The 18821-nt window shown below is 41.3% G+C and overlaps 1 protein-coding gene across 1 annotated transcript in view; it reads left to right on the top strand.

Annotated features, from left to right (window-relative positions):
• KYNU (kynureninase) overlaps positions 1 to 18821 on the top strand; it is a 112698-nt gene that overhangs the window by 35603 nt on the left and 58274 nt on the right. Inside the window, exons 4-5 of the mRNA XM_025201257.1 lie at positions 6806 to 6888; positions 17338 to 17399. Coding sequence (XP_025057042.1) covers positions 6806 to 6888; positions 17338 to 17399 — 145 coding nt within the window. The remainder of the gene's footprint in view (positions 1 to 6805; positions 6889 to 17337; positions 17400 to 18821) is intronic.

Raw genomic sequence — 18821 nt, 5'->3', positions numbered from 1 at the left:
TCTTTCTTCTTGGTTATTCATTTAGCTCAGCTCTGCAGTTTCTCCAGTCATTAAAAAAATTGCAACCCTGTTCATTTCTGTATGATTATCATACTGTATCAAGGAAATAGCAGACTTCTTTCAAAAGGTTAAAGTCAGATAGCATGCTTATCTGTTGGAATGATGCAGAGAGTGCAAGCATATTTCAGCTCCCTTACTCTCCTTTTTCATTGGTTCACCTTCCATTCTTGTGTTTGTCCTTGTAACAATGCAGGGGTTCCCGCCCCGCCCCCCCCCCCCCCCCCCCCCCATGACAAATATAAACATCTTAAAGGGAAGGTGATTCAGTCTGATAATGTGAAAGATCAAAACTACCTTCAAAATAATAGCTATATTTGGGCAGGGGGGGGAAGGAAGGAGTGAGAACAGCTGAACATGATTTCATACCATTGTAACAGAGGAAACAAATATAGCAGCATTGTTTGCCAAAAATGTAGCTTGGCTCAAAACATGCTCCTCAGAAAATATCAGAAAGTTAAAAAATATAAAACCCTGTTAGCTGCAGACACCTAAGGCAATTGAGAATGTCAAAATAAGGTCAGGCCAAAATAGAACTAAAACAGTTTCTACTTAGAGAAGCCAGCAGACACACATGTGCACAGAGGGAGAGATTGCAAAGGATATTCAAAATGGGGCCTTTTATCTATAAACCATCAAGCACAACTAGGAAAATATAGTCCAAATCAATTGGGCCTAAAGGTTATTAGCAATCTTGGATTTAGTGGGTGGCAGAAGGAGGTTGGTGGGAGACAGGGAATTTAGACAAATAGGTAGCAGGCATCAAATGCTATATATATTAGATGCCTCTTTCAAGAGGATTAAAAACAACTCGGTGAATGTAACATTTTACCCAGGCAATAATTTTGTGGATTGCATCTTTCGTGTAAATCTATTTGTGAGATTTTTCTGTCTGTTGGTTAGTGTCTTGGGGGACACTTTTAAATAAGCCTCAAGCCTAGACCATTTTGACAGTTCTTACTCTTTGCAGCAATAAGCAGCATTCAAAAAGGAACCGTTTTCCCAGTAGCTGCAATCCAAGGCAGAGTAGCAAATAGCCTTAGCTGTGTGTGGCAATCACAGTGACAAATCAGGGAGCAAATGGAGAGCCTACTGGAGAGCAACTGGAAACTGCTTGTTTTGGTTCTCTTCATTCTTTCACAATATGCTTTTCTTCCTGAGTCTGGCTTAGGCTTCTTTGACTTTCTCTTGTACATTGGTGCTTCTCTCCCTTTCTTCCCTTGGGCTGTTCCTCCAGATCATTTAACTCCTCCTACCTGCATACTTGTGGTCCTTATTGCTGCCTTCTCCTGTAGGAATTGTTAAGATTGGATGAGAAAGTCTGAGAGGTTTTGCCCATTCTGCACTATGCAGAATGTCCTTGAAGAAGAAAAAAAATGCAGAAAGATACCAGTCCTCTAACTGCCCAGAATAACCAGTAGTCCAATCTTTTAGAGCATTCATGTGGGGTAAGAGGCAATCAAGACCTGATCTGAATCAGGCAGAGACTTTTTGACTGTTCTGTCATGGCATCTGAGTGCATCCTGTTAGACTTGCTTCACTTTGTATAAACTATTAAGCATTCACTGGGGCAGGAACATGAACACGAGTCTTCCACATCCCAGGCACATGCCCTAGATACCAAGATAAAGAATCAGTCTCTCTGATCCAGTGTATACCTTTGTTATTGAAGTGAAATAGTTCTGCCATTAATGTGTCTGCAGGTCAGTAGCTATAGTATTTACCGGGGTTCAAGAGGAAGACTAGTGTAGAGGTTTTCTGTACCCATTACTTCTTGTGCTGTAAAGCAGCAGATAATTGCATTTAGAGTACCAATATAGACAAATACCAGAGACTATTAATGTGTTTTAACACCAGGAATCTGTATTTGCTTTGATCAGGATTAGACAGGATAATCTGAGAGATACCAGCAGCCACAAAAGCCTTTGCTCTGGAGGTGATCTCATTGTTACTACTGCCTATGAAACTGCGTCAGTGTTATCAGCAATCAGAAGGTTTCCAGAAGAAAGCGTAGCATAGACACGGGTAAATGGATGAAGTATTCTCTTTCTCAGTTTCTTCAGAAAGCTGTTGTCTCACAGAATTTCTGCTAACATTATGGTATATATGCACAATGAAAGACTCCCTAGCAGTCCTCAGTACAGATGAGGCCGTTAGGGTATTTTAATCTTCAGGGCCTGAAAGCTCTCAACATCTAAAATACCAGTATTAAAAAATTAGGTAGTTGTAACAGCTGGAGGCATTCAGAGCATTTCTAGTGCATGACAATACAGCACATAAGAATAAAAACTGTCACATTTTCCTTGCCTTCTGCCTCTAATCCCTTCAAAATTACAAAGACAAAACAGTTCATAATGAACATCCCTTCTTCATTAAACTAAAACAGAGTATATGAGCTGATGGAAATAGACATGTAAGATGAGATTCTTGCATTCTGAGGAAAATGTCCATTTTTTACTAGGTTATGCATTGGATTTACAAATGTCTTTCTTTATTTCTTGTGGTTTCACCTTCATTTTACTATTCCATGTAACCCTTTTTTTCTCAATGGGTTTTTGTCGGGGGGGTGGGGTGGAGGTTCTTTTCAAAATTAAGGACTGATATTGCCTCACAAAAGAACTTTGCTTTGCCACTTGCAAAGGAAGTCTAGGATCCTGTTGTTTGTAGTTGTCTGGGAAGGAAGAAATTCAGTTTCCACTTAAACAAGTTCAGATGAAACCAGCAGATCCCTAAAGTCGGTATTTGAATTAAAGCCCTTTAGACATCACCTGTGAAACACTGGGTTTATGCCAGAAAATGAGTTTCTTGTTCCTCAGTGAGCTTTCAGTCAACGGGGGGAGAGCATACCAAGGAGCTTAGAGGAAAACATGTGGCATTATGATGTCTTGCCAAATTGCAAATAGAATGATAACTACATTAAAATTAATTTGCACAATGTGAAACTTGTACAATAGGGAAACTTACACTGTAGCTTGACTAGTGATTCTGTTTCAATGGTTCCTTGTGTTTTGATGGATCATGTTGTGTTCATTTATTTGGGTACCCCTGCTTCTATCTCTGTTGCCTCATAAGGTTGTGGCAGAAACAAAATGAGACAGTAGGATATCTGTGTCTGATGTATATTGAGTATAGTGCCAGAAGCATTGCAGTTGTTACTGTATCCTTAAAGATTATTACCCCCAGTGTCTATCAGAATTAAGAGTGGGTTGGCATAATATGCAGAGATATAAATTCTCTGAGGCAGCGCATAGAATTTTACAACCTAAGTGTAATAGGATGTATTGTGCCATCAGCAAAGGCTACAGAGTTCCATATGATTAAAATAAAAAAGGATCCACGAATATGCCTTTAACTACCATTTTAGCTGTAATAATTTTTGTCTCTTAGCATTTATATTGGCCGTCAGGAAGGAGACACGCTGCAAGCTGTGCTGTAATAATAATAATATGAATAACAGTAATTAATACTGTCTTCCCCTCCTCCACTGTGCTTACATTTTCATGCTTTCTTCTCCCAAAATAAAAATATTCTTGTTCTCAAGGTTCAAAGCAGTTTTCATGATAACTTGGAAATTAGTTCTGAAAATGTGTTACAATGCTGTATGCTAGTAAAGAGAGTTTTCACCACTAAATTCACATGAGGAAGACATCAATGTCCATTAAAAAGGAAAAAGCTAAAGACAATGAATCCCACAGGTGATTGGGTTCTTTTGGATTTTTTTCCCCCCACATTCATCTATACTTAGTATGCCCTTTCAGAGCCATAAATCTTGTCAGTACTGAGAGGTTCTTTAGCCCAAAGAAAATCCTTCTTTAGCTGTGGAACTAAATCTTAGTTGGTCACTATTTTACATTTAGGAAGAGTATTGAAGGAAAGTTAGTAATTAGTGCCCCTCTATATGTAAATCATATATATTATCCTTTCAGGAGGGGAAAGGTGGAGTGTGGAGAAAGGAGGAAGGAAATACCATATTTACTGGAATATAATACAGTAACTATAATATAATTATATTATATAATATATACTTATATAAAATATACTGGAATATAATATAATTAGCTTATATAATGTAATACAGAACCTTAAATATTAAATGATCCCCCAATAATTAGATCTACACCTGGAAAATTTATAAATGTATTATAATTATAGAATCTAATTATTGGAGATTAGCTTGACTCCTACCCTCTCCCCCACTACACCAGGAAAAATAAATCTCAAGGGTCAGGTAGCTCTCTTACCCTCTGCCCCACTCCCCCAAGTTTTAGCACAGATAGATAAACACAATTTTAAGCAGCACTTCTCTAACTACTTATATATAGTACAATCTATGTATGATCTTAGTCCAAAGGCTCATGATCTATCATATCATTCATTGAGCTGGGTCCCACCAGAGTCAACAGCATTTCAAGCCATGGTGACCCCACAGCTCAGCTCTGCTCAGTATGTGTGTGTATGCCAGATTCACCCCTCTCCCTTTCCTCCCCCCCTGCTAGCTAGGCCCCGTTAATGATTGGAACCAGGTATTCTTATTGTAAGTCCTGGGATCCTCCAAAAATGTATATGCAGATGAGATGTAGGGCAACCTGGTCCAGCTCCATTTCATAGAGTGTGGGGCCAAGCTAATCATTTGTGACAGGATGAGATAGGGTACGATAGAGGGATTCTAGGTGAACTGTCTGGGGGCCCTGTTTTGTGATGTTTGCCGGGCATTAATGGCTGGGGAAGAATCATTGGCATTTTTGTAACAATTGAAAAATTGTAACATGTGGTTTAGATGTGTCAGACGCCTACAAAACTTCATGTGTGTATGTATCATTGGGAATGGGAAAGAAAGGAGCAGGTCGTCTGTGGGAGTGAAGAGGAAGTTGAAATATATTCAGTGTACTGGCTCACCATGACTTGAAAAAGAATCGGTGCTGAGTGGGACTAAGCTCAATGGCCCCTACCAAATATCATACTCAGATAGGCTGCACTGACTTATCTTTGTGGTAGATTCAATATGTTTGTCCAATATGGTCCATGTGTTTTATAGTCATGCTCTGTACTGGCTATATTTACTTAACTTCATAGTTGGTTTCTATTCCTGAGCACATGCTGCCTTTGAACAATTTGATTGCAAAATGTCCAAATAACATATGTAGGAGAGAGGGTACAGGAGGGAAAAAATCTGAACCAAGGGGCGATCTGAGGCTGATGGGATTTAAAACAAAAATTAAGTAGGCATGATGGGTAAGGACCCCTCTGAAGTTGATGGATGGATCATGTCTTAATCTGCTTCTGAGGAGTTTGAGAGAACATTGTAAGACTGTTCTCCCTTTGAAGGCTTATTTTGACCACAGTTCTTGCTCTCCTTTTTATTTACTTGTTTTTTCCTTTTATCACAGCTCCTAGTTTCCTTCCTCTCCTCCCAGTTCCCAAATGATTTAGTTTCTCTTCTGAAGCAGCTTTATACTTTTTTAGTTCAGCTGTATGCAGTCTGGCATTTCAGATTCCACACGTATCCCACATGTCCTGCAAGGAAGAAAAATATACAGAGAGAGGAGTTCCAGGGCAATGTTCTTCTTTGTTATCACCAGTAGTTATTTTTAATTACCAAACACATCTGTATATGAATCTTTGCAATATTACATGTATCAGTTTTTAACGTATGGTGGTTACCTTAAACATGTTTCCTTTTTAAAGTAGGGCTGGCTTCAAGTTATATAGTTCAGATCCAAATGCGGATTTCAAATGCTCCACAGCAATGAGGTGTTCAGGTGGAGGCAGTTGGTATGGTCCACTATAAAAAGAATAAATATGTAACGTGGCTTAGATGTGTCAGATACCTACAAAACTTCATGTGTGTATGAATCTAGAATTTAGGTTTGGGTCCACGTATCTCTCTCAAAAATTGTTAGGTAGCACAGAGGTAATAAAAAAACATTTGTTGAGAGACCTGGAATTAACTAAATGTTATTTTTACAATATGGTGAATTCAGTAGATTATACAGTAGAGACAGATATCATTAATGGCAAGGATTTATGCTAGCCAGGGGCAAAAAAACCCTTTGTCCTTCCTTCTCTCTACAGTATCCCTTGTCAATATGAATGCTGACTTGCCTAGATTGTACATGACTCCTTAGATCTGGCGAGACTTGGACTCCATAGACTTGGAATAAAATCTGTGTGCTGGTTTTCAGTTCTGGAGGAAATAGTAGAGCTGGGAAAGAAGATTTGGGATGCTATTGCTTCTCCAGTGTGTCCGGGAATGATGCTTACTTTAGTACACCCAGCTAGCATAGCAGTGTGAGACATAGCACTGATGCAAATTTATGTTCTCTCCCACTCACTCACAGCCACCCACCAAGTCACAATCTTGAATGTACTCTAATCCTAAAACAGTGCAATTAAGTACTGTACATTATCCAGAACATGTAACAGGCATAATCAAGCCTTCTAGGATTTTCTAAACATCCATCTTAGTTTATTGGGTTGTTTGGAAGGTTTTTGCCAAAAATGTCGTGAGGCATTAAGAGAATAGAAATTCCGTTAGATGCCATTTAATCAGTTTCTTGTTTGTATCTATTTATGATTAGCTTGTGTGATGTAAAAAACATATTGTGCCAAGACTATGCAAGCCAATCTGTGTGTGTGGGAGGGGGGTGAGAGAGGGTGGGGTGGGAAGGGGTCGCCTTTCAACTTGTTCTTAGGAATGTACCAAAGGGAACAGCATACCTTAGCATTGCCTGTTTCTTTTCCCTTTTAGAGGTGTTCATGGCCATTCCAATGGTAAACGCCCATGGATATTAGCAGATGAGTGCATTGTGGAGCTTATGGCTAATATAGTTGGTATGTATGACTTGGAGAAAGAACATACTTTTGAGAGTGTACCTTTTATTTGTTTTCTTGTGCCTTAAAATCCAGAAACTTTGCCTCCAAACCTTATTTCTTCCACTGTTTTGTTTTATAACAGTCTTTCCAGATGTTCAGTACATGGAGTAATGCTTTATTTCAAGGCTTGATTTCAGAGATTTATGTACGCAGTAATGTATGACCACTTGTATATCATGAAACTAATTGCAGTGGGAGTTTCCAAGTTCATCATAAACCACCTGAACTAATGTATGAAGCTAAAATCCTTTTAAAGGGCAGTTGGCATCACTGAGATGTTCTTTTCAAAGGAGGGATAGAGTGAATCAACGATTGCTGTCTAAAGTTTTTCTGTTCTTCTTCCCCCATCTGGCATTGAAACCTGACATGTTTGATGCTTGTTTCTTTCATGAGAGTGGGCAGTCAGGGCAGAACTAGCTGCTGAAAAGAGAAGACTTGGTGATAATGCTTGTAAGGTTCAGTTCCTTGACTTCAGAAATCTGCCAGGCTGAAGGGCCCTAAGGAAAAACACACTTGGGCATCCCAGAGACAGAACGATAACTATAGACAGTGCTTCCTGGGGTCTCAGCATAGCCATACCCAATGAAGTAGGCTTAAGACAGAGTAATTTCTTCCATACATAGTTGCTGACTACCACAGTTAGGATAAGGGTGAAATGAAATGGTGTTTCATTTCTCTGCCCTCATGTGTTTTCTCTATATTATACCAAGAAGCTGAGGTTAGATTGGAAGTTAGCTGGTATCAGTTTTGCACCGGCTGTAGTTGACCCCCAACACTGACCAGCTAAACTAAGATACAAAGTTGTTAACCTGTGTCTACAGGGAAAAGGTTAGGTAATAATACATATTAATTAATCTCAATTCAACCTAGAACTTTTCCTACTTCAGACAAATGCACTGAGTGGGGAAACCAGGACCAAACAATAAAATAGGAGGCTGTGAATTAAGGAATCTGAACATGATGGAATGCTAGGAGAATATTAGAAAATGCTGAACATCTCATCAATGATTCCTTACAAAGTGGATTTAGCTGTTTGGAAGCAAATCTTTCATATATTCATAGATGCTAGGGTCGGAAGGGACTTCAACAGATCATCAAGTCCGACCCCCTGCCTAAACAGGAAAGAGCACTGGGGTCTGATGACCCAGCCAGATGCCTATCCAGCCTCCTCTTAAAGTTCCCCAAGGTAGAGGAGAGCACCACCTGCCTTGGAAGCCCATTCCAAATTTTGGCCCCCCTTACCATGAAGAAGTTTTTCCTGATATCTAGCCTAAAGCTGCTGTCTGTCAGTTTGTGACCATTGTTCCTTGTTACCCCAAGAGGCGTCCTGGTGAACAGAGCATCTCCGATCCCTTGTTGCATCCTCCTAATGAATTTGTAGGCAGCCACAGGATCACCTCTCAGCCTTCTCTTGTGGAGGCTGAAGAGGCCCAGGTCCCTCAGTCTCTTCTCATAGGATTTGTACTACAAGTGGCCCTCCTCTGGACCCTCTTGAGTCTATCAAAATTCTTTTTGGAGTACAGCACCCAAAACTGGATGCAGTACTCCAACTGCGGTCTGACCAATGCCTCATAGAGAGGAAGTATCACCTCCTTGGTTCTATTTGTCATCCATCTGCATCTAATGATTTCGTTACACTGATGACTCATGTCCATCTTAGAGTCCACTATGACTCTGAGATCCTTTCCGCTTCTGTGCTGCTGAGAGGGTAACTTCCCAGCCAGTAGGTGTGCTGAATATTTTTGCACCCTAGGTGCAGCACGCTGTACTTGTCCTTGTTGTACTGCATTCTATTGTGTACTGCCCACTTTTCTAACCTGTCCAGGTCTGCCTGCAATCGTTCCCTACCCTCTGGAGTGTGCACTTCACCCCACAATTTAGTTTTGTCCGCAAACTTGGACAGAGTACACTTTACACCCACATCCAAGTCACTGACAAAGATATTGAACAGTACAGGTCCAAGAACTGAACCCTGCGGGACTCCACTACCCACATCCTTCCAGGTCGATACTGACCCATCTACTCCCACTCTCTGGGTGCAACTGCTAAGCCAATTTGCCACCCACTGGCCTATGTAAACATATATGTCACAGCCTCTTAATTTATTTATGAGAATGGGATGAGATACAGTACTGAAGGCCTTGCTACAATTCAAGAAAATGACATCCACCTCTACTCCTGCGTCTAAGCATTTTGTGACCCTGTCATAAAATGAAACCAGATTGGTAAGGCATGATCTGCCTACTACAAATCCATGCTGGTTGCCCTGCTGTATTATTTTTCCCACTGGACTCCCACAAATATGATCCTTCATAATCTTTTCAAAGACTTTTCCAAGGATGGAGGTGAGACTGACTGGCCTATAATTATTCGGATCCTCCTTCCTCCTCTTCTTGAAAATAGGGACCACATTGGTCCTTTTCCAGTCCTCCAGGACCTGACCCGAGTGGCATGAGAGCTCAAACAGCCATGCCAGTGGTTCGCTATGACACCGGCCAATTCCTTCAGTACTCTTGGGTGCAGTTCATCTGGGCCTGATGTCTTGAACACATCCAGTCCATCCAAATGACTCTGCACCAAGTCAGTGTCAATAGTTGGTGGGCTGGTGTCCCTCTGAGAACCCATTAGGAGACTTATCTTGAGCCCTGTTCAGGAACACCGAGGCAAAAAACTCATTGAATAGCTCAGCCTTGTCCCCCCTATCTTTCACTAATTGCTCCTTCTTGTTCAGTAGGGGTCCTATGCTGCCCTGTGCCTTCCTTTTACTCCCTACATACCTAAAAAAACCCTTTTTGTTGTCTTTAATTTGTGTTGCCAGCCTCAGCTCTGTAGTTGCTTTGGCTTTTCTAACTGCCTTCCTGCAAGTGCAGGCCAAGTAGGTATACTCTTCTTTGGTAGCTTCCCCCTGCTTCCACCTCCTATATGCCTTCTTTTTTGCCCTCAGGCTCCCCTGGATTTCCCTGTTTAGCCAACGAAGTTTTTTGGCTCCTTTCCCTCTTTTCCCTCCTGCTGGGATAGTCTCCCTCTGTGCCTGAAGGATCGCTTCCTTTAGAAATGACCACCCTTCCTGGACTCTTATCTCACCAATACTCTTATCCTGCAGTGTGTCATAGACTCCTAAGCACACTGAAGTTAACCTTCCTAAAGACAAGCACTTCCACCCTACTAGTTATCTTACCCATCCTACACCATATGGTGAATTTGCTTGATTGGTGGTCACTGTCTCCAAGGTAACCATGAATCTGCAGCTCTGCTACCAGGTCCTACCCCATAGTCAACACCAAGTCCAGTAAGGCATTCCCCCTAGTGAGACCATATACTTCCTGCATTAGGTGACGGTCCTGCATGCAAATTAAGAACCTATGTGAATGGTTGGATTTGGCTGACTGCTCCTCCCAGCAGATGTCAAGGTAGTTTAGGTCACCCATGACAACCACATCCCTAGACTCTACAGCCTCTGAGAGCTGCCTCAAGGATTCCTAGTCTAGCTTTTCCTCTTGGTGTGGAGACCTGTAGCAGACCCCCACCACCAAGTCCCTTTCCCCTCAACCTCCATCCTAACACAATCCAATGCCTCAACTTTCTACTCCTCTGATCCCATTTTTATTAGGATAGATGTCGGTTCTAGGCTCTCTCCATCACCTGCTTCCCTGTCGTACTTAGTTTAAAGCCTGACATAGGAGGTCAGCCAACCTGTAAGAAAAGAGACTCTTACCTTTGCGGAGCAATGAAGCCCATCATGATCCAGGAGGTCCCTTGCATGGAAGTGCAGATCAAGGTCCAGGAAACCAAAACCTGCACAATGGCACCAACTCCGGAGCTGCAGGTTGACTTCTCTGACACAAGTGACATGATGCCTACTGCAACCGCTGACCAGGAGGATCGATGAGAAAACCACATGTGGCCCCATCTTCCTAAGCCTGGTCCCCAGAGCCCTGTAGTCACTTATGATATGGTCTGGACTACTCCTGGCCGCATCATTTGTTCCCACATGGATGAGGACCATGGGATAGTTGTCAGAGGGCCGGATGAGGTCAGGAATTCTCTCCGTGATGTCCCTGATCCTGGCTCTGGGCAGGCAGCAGACCTCACATGCTATGGGATCTGGACAACAGATGGGTTTCTCTGTTCCTCTAAGCAAGGAGTCACCCACAATAATGACGCAGTGTCTCTTCATCTATTTACCTGGCCAGCCCTCAGCTCACTTAGTGATGGCGGCAGGCCCCTCCAGCACACTTTCCCCCACCGCACACTCCTCCAGTGCATCCAGGGCCTCATATTTGTATAGTTAATTATGACAGTTATGATATCTTATGATAGTTTTCTTTTTCATTTCTCCCCTTTCGCATCAATTTTAACAGAAACTCCCTCAATTCTTAACAGCAACAAAGGTATAAACTTCAGAGCCTGTGTGAAGCCAGTAGGAAATAGAAGCTGGCATCTTGACCAGAAGGAGGCCCATCATCCCCAGCAGGTGCAGTGGTTAGAAACAGCAGCTCATATAAGGGAAGCATAGAAGTGGGCAGTGCAGCATAACAACCACCACTACAACCACTTGATATGAAAGAATTGCATTTTCCCCATTAGGAAGGAGGGATTTAAAAAAAAATAGGATCTATGTAGATAGTCAAATATAATATTTTCTGGGTAGAAGAGGACAAGATAGACTTTAAATATTTAAACATTCCTTATTATTGTTATTGGGCTGTGTTGCTCCTTCTATATATCTCTTTCTGTATCTTCTCTTCAGCAGGTCTATGATTGCTTTAGGTTTTTGGATATATTTTTTTTTAGTCTGACCTCTTATTTATCATATTATCCAATCAGAAAACAAAAACAATACCATGTGATTTAAGTAGCTATTCAAGTAGCTATGACTACTGATAAGGCTATTTGGGAGCAGCCTAGTAAGCCCTAATACAACTGGAAATCATCTCCCTTTTGTAGCTGCTGGATTCAATTTATGAAAATCCCAGTCTTTTCATGGAAATTCACAATATAAAATGATCATTTGTTCATTCTGAATAGCTTAAGAGCTTTAATTCTTCATATATCTAGGATCTAGTATAGTCACTCATCACCTAGTTCCATTTGAGTTATGACTCTTTGCCTGCCTTGCACTGAAAGGCAAACTTAATATATACATGCTTATTGACTATCAGAAAGTACAAAAAAGTGGTAGTAAAGACATGGGTTTAGAAAGTAGTTGTGAGTATAGATTAAGTCTGTGATCATTTTTATTTCTTTAGCAGCAAGATCTTAGGTTTTGGTCCAGACCTGCTTGGTCACAAGTCTTTTACCAATGGTAAACATCACTTGTTCTAATTCAGTCCAGCTTATTTGGAGGGTTGTGATCACGAAAAGGAATGTGATCTCTTAGTTATATATCTCCAGTTCTGTGTAGAGCTTTAAAGGTCATCATGGAGATGTTAAAATGGACTTTGGAGAGGGGTAAAGATTCATCCTGGCCACTTTGACACCTGCAAAATGATAAACCCTTGGTACAATGCCCTTGGCATACACTTAGCGTTGTTCTGTACTGCCTCGGCATAAGCCAAAGCACTGGGTAGACTGAGCTGGGAACAGGCATAGCAAAGTTATGTATATATCCGTATATTCTCCTCTGCTATAGCCTGGCAGCTGAAGGTGCAATTAGGGAAGATCTGAGGCTGTAACTGTGCCTCTAACAGCAGTACATTCGGACAGGCAAACGAATCCTCTACCCGCTCTGCTTCTCTCAGTCCAGGGATGAATCTCCCTAAGTGTGTTAGGCTGGGAGTTAGTGAAGAAAATAGGGAACTGGAATGATGTGTCCCTAGCAACCTGACTTGCAGAGATGACAGACTACTGTAGTTAGGATTTCATCATTAAGTCATGTTTTTAAATTATTTGTTTAACTAAATAAAATGTGCAATTTGAAGAGAGGTGTGAAGCAGGAAATTAGGTCTCTGCATAATCTTCATCTCATTTCTGTTTTTGACACTTCCATGCTTGCCCCTTCACCACCAAAGTACTCAGAAAGCTGTTATAGTATGTTATAAACATGTGTCTGCTTTTTTCACCAGGGCCAAAATGTATTCATTTTATTGCATCTTTGTCCATTTTAAGCAGTGTGACCTGTATATTTTTAAGTTTTCTCTAAACAAAATAATGACTAAAGGTCAGTGCACCATTAACCTACTTTCTTACGATTTAAGTTCTCTACTGGGAAGTATTTTGTAGCTTTTTTTGCACCTTTTGGCATATAAGATTTTGTCAGCATTATCATTATAGACCTCATTCTCTTGGGTTTTTTTAAAGGCTGCATAATTGAGCTATAAAATATAGCTTAGGCTGAAATCTAGCCTTCAGATTCATAGCCCAACAAGTTTTTATTTGTGGGAAATGTTCTTAGAACATATTTGCATATTCTAGATGATTATTTCTTAGAATGAGAGCAAATTAATATGGTAAGTACTCTTCCAAGTAAGAGATGCATTGTCACCTCTCTAGGCCAATAATGTTTCCCTAATGTGGAATAATTATTTCAGACTCTCTCTTTGTAACAGTGTAAAAGCAAAGGAGAATAATATTATATTTAAATGTTCTCCTCCAATGTGGTATTTAAGAATAAATATTCTCCTTAGCAACATGTAAAACTAAGCCTATCAGTGTGAGTGCAGAGAAGAAGAAGAGCAAATTCTAACTTTTTTCCTTTAGGAGGTTTAATATGAGAACATAAACAGAATTTTAACGATGTTTTGTGTTTAATATTTACCATTTTATGGACCAGGAAGAAGCATCATACCTCATTTTGAGAAGCAATAAGTGAATGTTGTCTGGTAGAATTTATTTAGGAATGAAGTGAAGGCCATAAAAGGGTGTGTGTGTGTGTGTGTGTGTGTCCATTTAAAGGTTTATAGTTTTGTAATGCCTTCCTTATTAAATGCACACACATTTTCCTGCTAAATGAAAGTTATAATAGTAAATATATTGTGAATGCAGTCAAGGTCACCAGAGGCTAAAGCTCTTTTCTGTTTTAAGCCAAGTGGCATAACAGTGAGACTGTAATCTCGATTTTTCCTCCTGTGCTTTATTAAAACATTACAACCTTTGCAGGATCACCTTCTGATAGAATAAGATTAACTGTATTGCTGCTGTTATACAATGCACTCAGGCAGGTCTCTGCTGAGGAAAGACTGAGCACTGAACAGATTTGTAGTGACTTTGAGTGATAAGGATTATTTGAAATAACCAAACTGTTTTTAGAATCGGGGCCTTTAGCCTTTTTTACTCATTTTACAAAATGCTTTTTACTTACTTTGTCGAGAACCAGGCTTCTGCTGCAGTCACAGAGGAAAAGAAAAAAATAAGAGCAGTGGCTGCCTAGTACAATCATAATTGTTTCCAAAATTGTGGAGAGGCTGGTACTTTACAATTGCTGCTTCCTTTTATTAAAGAGAAGATTTATCAAGCAGAACATATGGAGTTTTATCCTGACTTGGAGATATGGTACAATGTACAAAGTTAGGAAATAAAGCAAGCAACCTTCATTTTTGTATCTTTTATGCTGGGTCTTTGAATATTGTAATAAGTTAATTGGATCATACGTTGCTTCTGAAAAATAGTGCACATAATAAAGGATAACAGTTTTCCAATGACATAGATGTGGTTTGTTTTGTGGCCATGAAATTCAATAAAGGAGAGCTTTTAATACATATATAATTTACAAGAGACCAAGACTTACATGACAAATGCAGTGTCATATTTAATTTGGGATATTGGCATGCAGTTAAAGGTGATCTTCAGATTAACCACTTATACTGTTGTTCGGCACATGAGCAAAATAAGAGAAACAGAAAAAAAGGTTGTATTGGTTCCACTGTAACCTTACATAGAAGTGTTTTTGTGATATTATGGACCTGCAAGAGGAAGGGATAAAGGTCATTACACCTCATAGTACTATCCTTTTTTCAGCTTCTAGATTTCTATATGAAAATTAAACATGAAATACAGCTCTAAGCTACATTTACTCCCTCTGGCTCTCTTCTGCATCCGCAACTGAGGAGCCAGAATGTGACTGCCTCCTAGCAGGATGGCACCTGCAGAAACAATACTGTCAGGAGGCAGGAAAGGGGAATAAGATTGAGTGTGGTTTTCTTCCCTATCGATAACCAGGTTTGAGATGCTTCTTCCTCACATAGTCCACAATGTTAAGAACATTTTCTCTTGACTTGAGCAGGGAAATTCCTCAGACGTGCCTCATTATTTTGGCCCACAAATACCTACCAGTGTAGATTTACAAAGGGTTTTGGGCAGCAGATACACATCATTTCCAAACCCATTGGCCATTCCCCATTCTACCTCAGACCTACCCAAAAGTGCTATATATTGTCTATGCTGGTGCACTGACAATCCCTACAAAGCAACTATCTGTCAGTAGCATAAGTTGGATGGGGAGAGAGAAGTACAATTAGGACAGCAATGCTGCGTGCTGCCATTGTATGGGTGGGTGGAGGAAATTCATTGTTCTAGAAGTATGCAGTGAATCCATTGTGTTTTGGCCCTTGAACATCCTGCAGGCATAAGGCAGGGTTTTCCCCAAAACTTTTTACTCTCCTTCCCGTTTTCACTGCAAGGTCTTCTTGTTCCCCCTCCATACTTCTTTTCCTTCACCTTATTTCTTGCTTGTCTTCCTGAATGCATTCACTTTAGCATTCAAACATTGGTTCTTACATGTTTTTCTCTCTGCTTTTCTATCTCTCTCTTCAAGTTTATCCCACCTCAATAGAGACAAATAGACTGTACAGAAAAGCCCACCTTCCAGAAAGAGAATTTCACAAAGCACTTATTTGTCTCTAGGTTGGGCAAGTAGTTTTGATCTTAGCAGTAAAAGACATTAGGCCCAATCCAGGACATGGTTATTTTCTTTAGGTAAGCCTTGCAAGCTCTGCTTTACCTGCAGGTCTGCATCCTGCCTGAAACTTTCCATAACTGGTAATAAGACTCGAGGCCATATCTACACTTCAGATTTCCCATGTTCCAGACCGTGCTCCTGAAGCACACTTTTGCCACAGGAAGGATGTTTCGGAAAAAGTGAAGCTGCTCCCACACAGCACTTTGGTGAACCAGCTAGCCTTGCGAAGTGACAGTTCCAATTAGCTCAGTTCTATGTTAATTAGGATGCTCACAATACTGCAGAGATACAGTTACACTCTTCTATTATAGAAAGAAGTCTGTTTGGAGCACCGTAGCACATGTGAAGATTCTGCTCCAGAGCACCATAACTTTATGGTCTAGACATTGCTTGAGATTTCATTCCTAAATATCTTGTTATAACATGGGAAACATTTACTTCTTATGCTTGTGACTCATTAACATCCATCCACATTAGTTATTTTAGAACTAAGAAACATGGTTGAATCAAAAAAAATTGGTTGTGTAATTTTTTTCAATTTTTGTTATGAACCATATATACAAAATGAACCATATATACAGTAATAACAGTGAATTATATTTTGCAGAAGTCTTTTTAGCGTGTCATTATAATAACCACTTAAAACTGGATGGTTGTCCCAATATATTTTTCTTTTGTATTAAGGATGTACTTATGACAAAATACTGTTGCAGGGGTGTACTTGGTAGCTGTGTTGGTCTGAGACAAAAAGACATACAAAAAACTCGAACTCTTAGTTCCAAAATGATACCTTTTATTAGACCAACTGGAAAATGGCAAGAAAATTGTCCTTTTCTGCAAGCTTTTGGGATCAAAGTCCCTTCGTCAGGCTCTGGGAAAAGTGTAGATGGTACAAGATGGTAAGAAGTCCCCGTAGGGAGGAAATAAACTTCATTTTTGCACAGAGGGAGCTGAAGATGGAAGTCTGTCCCTCTGGGTCTATGGGAGTGTCTTTGTGTGCTGTGTTGAGTAGCTCTTTGATGTGTTGATCAGGTAGAATTCCTTCCCTGAAGATGTCAAATGGAAGGCAGGGAGGTAAAAAAACTTCCTTGTAGTTCTGCAATGAAGTTTAAAATCCAAAAACAGCTGAAATTCAGCATCTTCCATGTTTCAGGGGTGTACTTGGTAGCCGTGTTGGTCTGAGACAAAATACTGTTGCTGCATTTGGGCAAGGTGCAAATAGTAATAAATCAACGGGTGATTTGCAGAAAAATAGAGCTGCTTTATTATCTGTTTTATTTGCCGTATCAACGCCAGAAAATAAATATTTCCTTGTCAGACTACTGCAGTAGTCAGACAGGAGAATTTTCTGTTTCACTGGGATGACACATCAGACATATGTCTACCTTCTCATCTTTTGAGAGACATTGACTGAAAACTGTGACTGCTTTTCATATTGTTTTACTAGACATTATGCACTGTGACAAGAGTGAGAACATGTTTATTGTTACTTCTATATTATTACTTTTCAGGGGCTCATAGAGATGAAGTAGCCTTAATGAATGGTCTCACTGTTAATCTTCATCTGCAAATGGTAAGTTTTTGCAATATTGAGTAACTTTTGAGTAGGGGTGGATTCTTGCAGAAAACTAGGTACTGGTTCATTTGATATATGGCATAGGAAACATGAAACACAAAAATTAGACAAAGATGTGGCTCTCACAAATGGATCTGATCTTTCTGCTTGCGCTATATATCAGTCCATGAAGAATAACATTTAAGCCTATCATTCAGGACATACAGCTATTATTTGCTTATTGGGTTTCCGCATGCATATCCAATTGACCGTCTCAAAGATTCCTCTCAGAATACCATACTTCAAGAAGCAGAAGACTCTCACCTGCCATAATCATAGAAAATTAGGGTTAGAAGGGACCTCAGCAGGTCATCTAATCCAACACGCTGCACACCCTGCTACAGGCAGGACCATCCCCAACTAGATCATCCCAGCCAAAGATTTGTCTAGCCAGGTGTTAAAAATCTCCAAGGATGGAGCTTCCACCACCTCTCTGGGTAACCTGTTCTAGTGCTTTATTACCCTCCTAGTGAGAAAATTCTTCCTAATATCTAACTGAAGCTTCCCCTGCTGCAACTTGAGACCATTACTCCTTATTCTGTCATCTGCCATCACTGAGAACAGTCTATCTCAGGGATGGGCCAAATATGGCCCACAGGCCAGATTCAGCCCACCAGGCACTTTCATCCAGTCCATTACACTCCCCAACATTGTGCCTTGTCCAGCACTTCTGCCTGTGAGGGTGGGATCAAGGCACCTACACCCACCCCTGACATATCCTATTATGCCTCGCTACCACCCTCATGGGTGGAAGGGCCAGCATCACTAGCACAGGGTGGAGCTGCTGCTGCAGGCTTCCCCAGCACCCCGCTCCCTCCAAGCAGCAGGTAGGGAAGCTGAGGTCAGGGTAGAGCTGCAGCTGATTGGGACCATGGAATATGGGGCTGGAGCTGACTACAGCGTGGAGCCCTCTCCCAGGGGGGTGGCAGCAGAGCTCGGGTGGGCAGGGCGTCGATGTGAAGGAGGAGGGGTATGGGGACCCCCACACACTCCCCGCATGGTGGACAGCCCTGCCAGGCAGCAGGGGGAAGCAGCAACAGTTGGGGGTAGGATATGCTGTGCTCAGTGCTGGTGCCTGGCTCCTGGCTCCGGCCAGTGCTGTGAGGAGCGCAGCCCCCACAGGGCCATTTGTTTCCCTGGCTCTCCCCGCACTCGCGAGGCACAGGAGGGAAGCCCTAGGTGCTGGAACAGACTGGGTCAGGGAAAGCAGCCAACTCTAGCAACTAGGGCTTCCCTCCTGTGCCTCGCGAGTGTGGGGAGTGCCAGACAAACTTATGGCCCAGTGGGGGCTGCACTCCTTGCTGCAATGTGCAGCACTGGCAAAAGCCAAGCAGCAGGGTCCCCACCTGCTGCTGTGCCATGGGTGGAGTGTGTGTGTGT

The sequence above is a fragment of the Alligator sinensis genome, unplaced genomic scaffold (assembly GCF_000455745.1).
Source record: "Alligator sinensis unplaced genomic scaffold, ASM45574v1 scaffold693_1, whole genome shotgun sequence".
Classification (NCBI taxonomy): domain Eukaryota; kingdom Metazoa; phylum Chordata; order Crocodylia; family Alligatoridae; genus Alligator; species Alligator sinensis.
The sequence above is the reverse complement of the archived record's forward strand: the minus strand, read 5'-3'. Positions and strand labels throughout refer to the sequence as shown.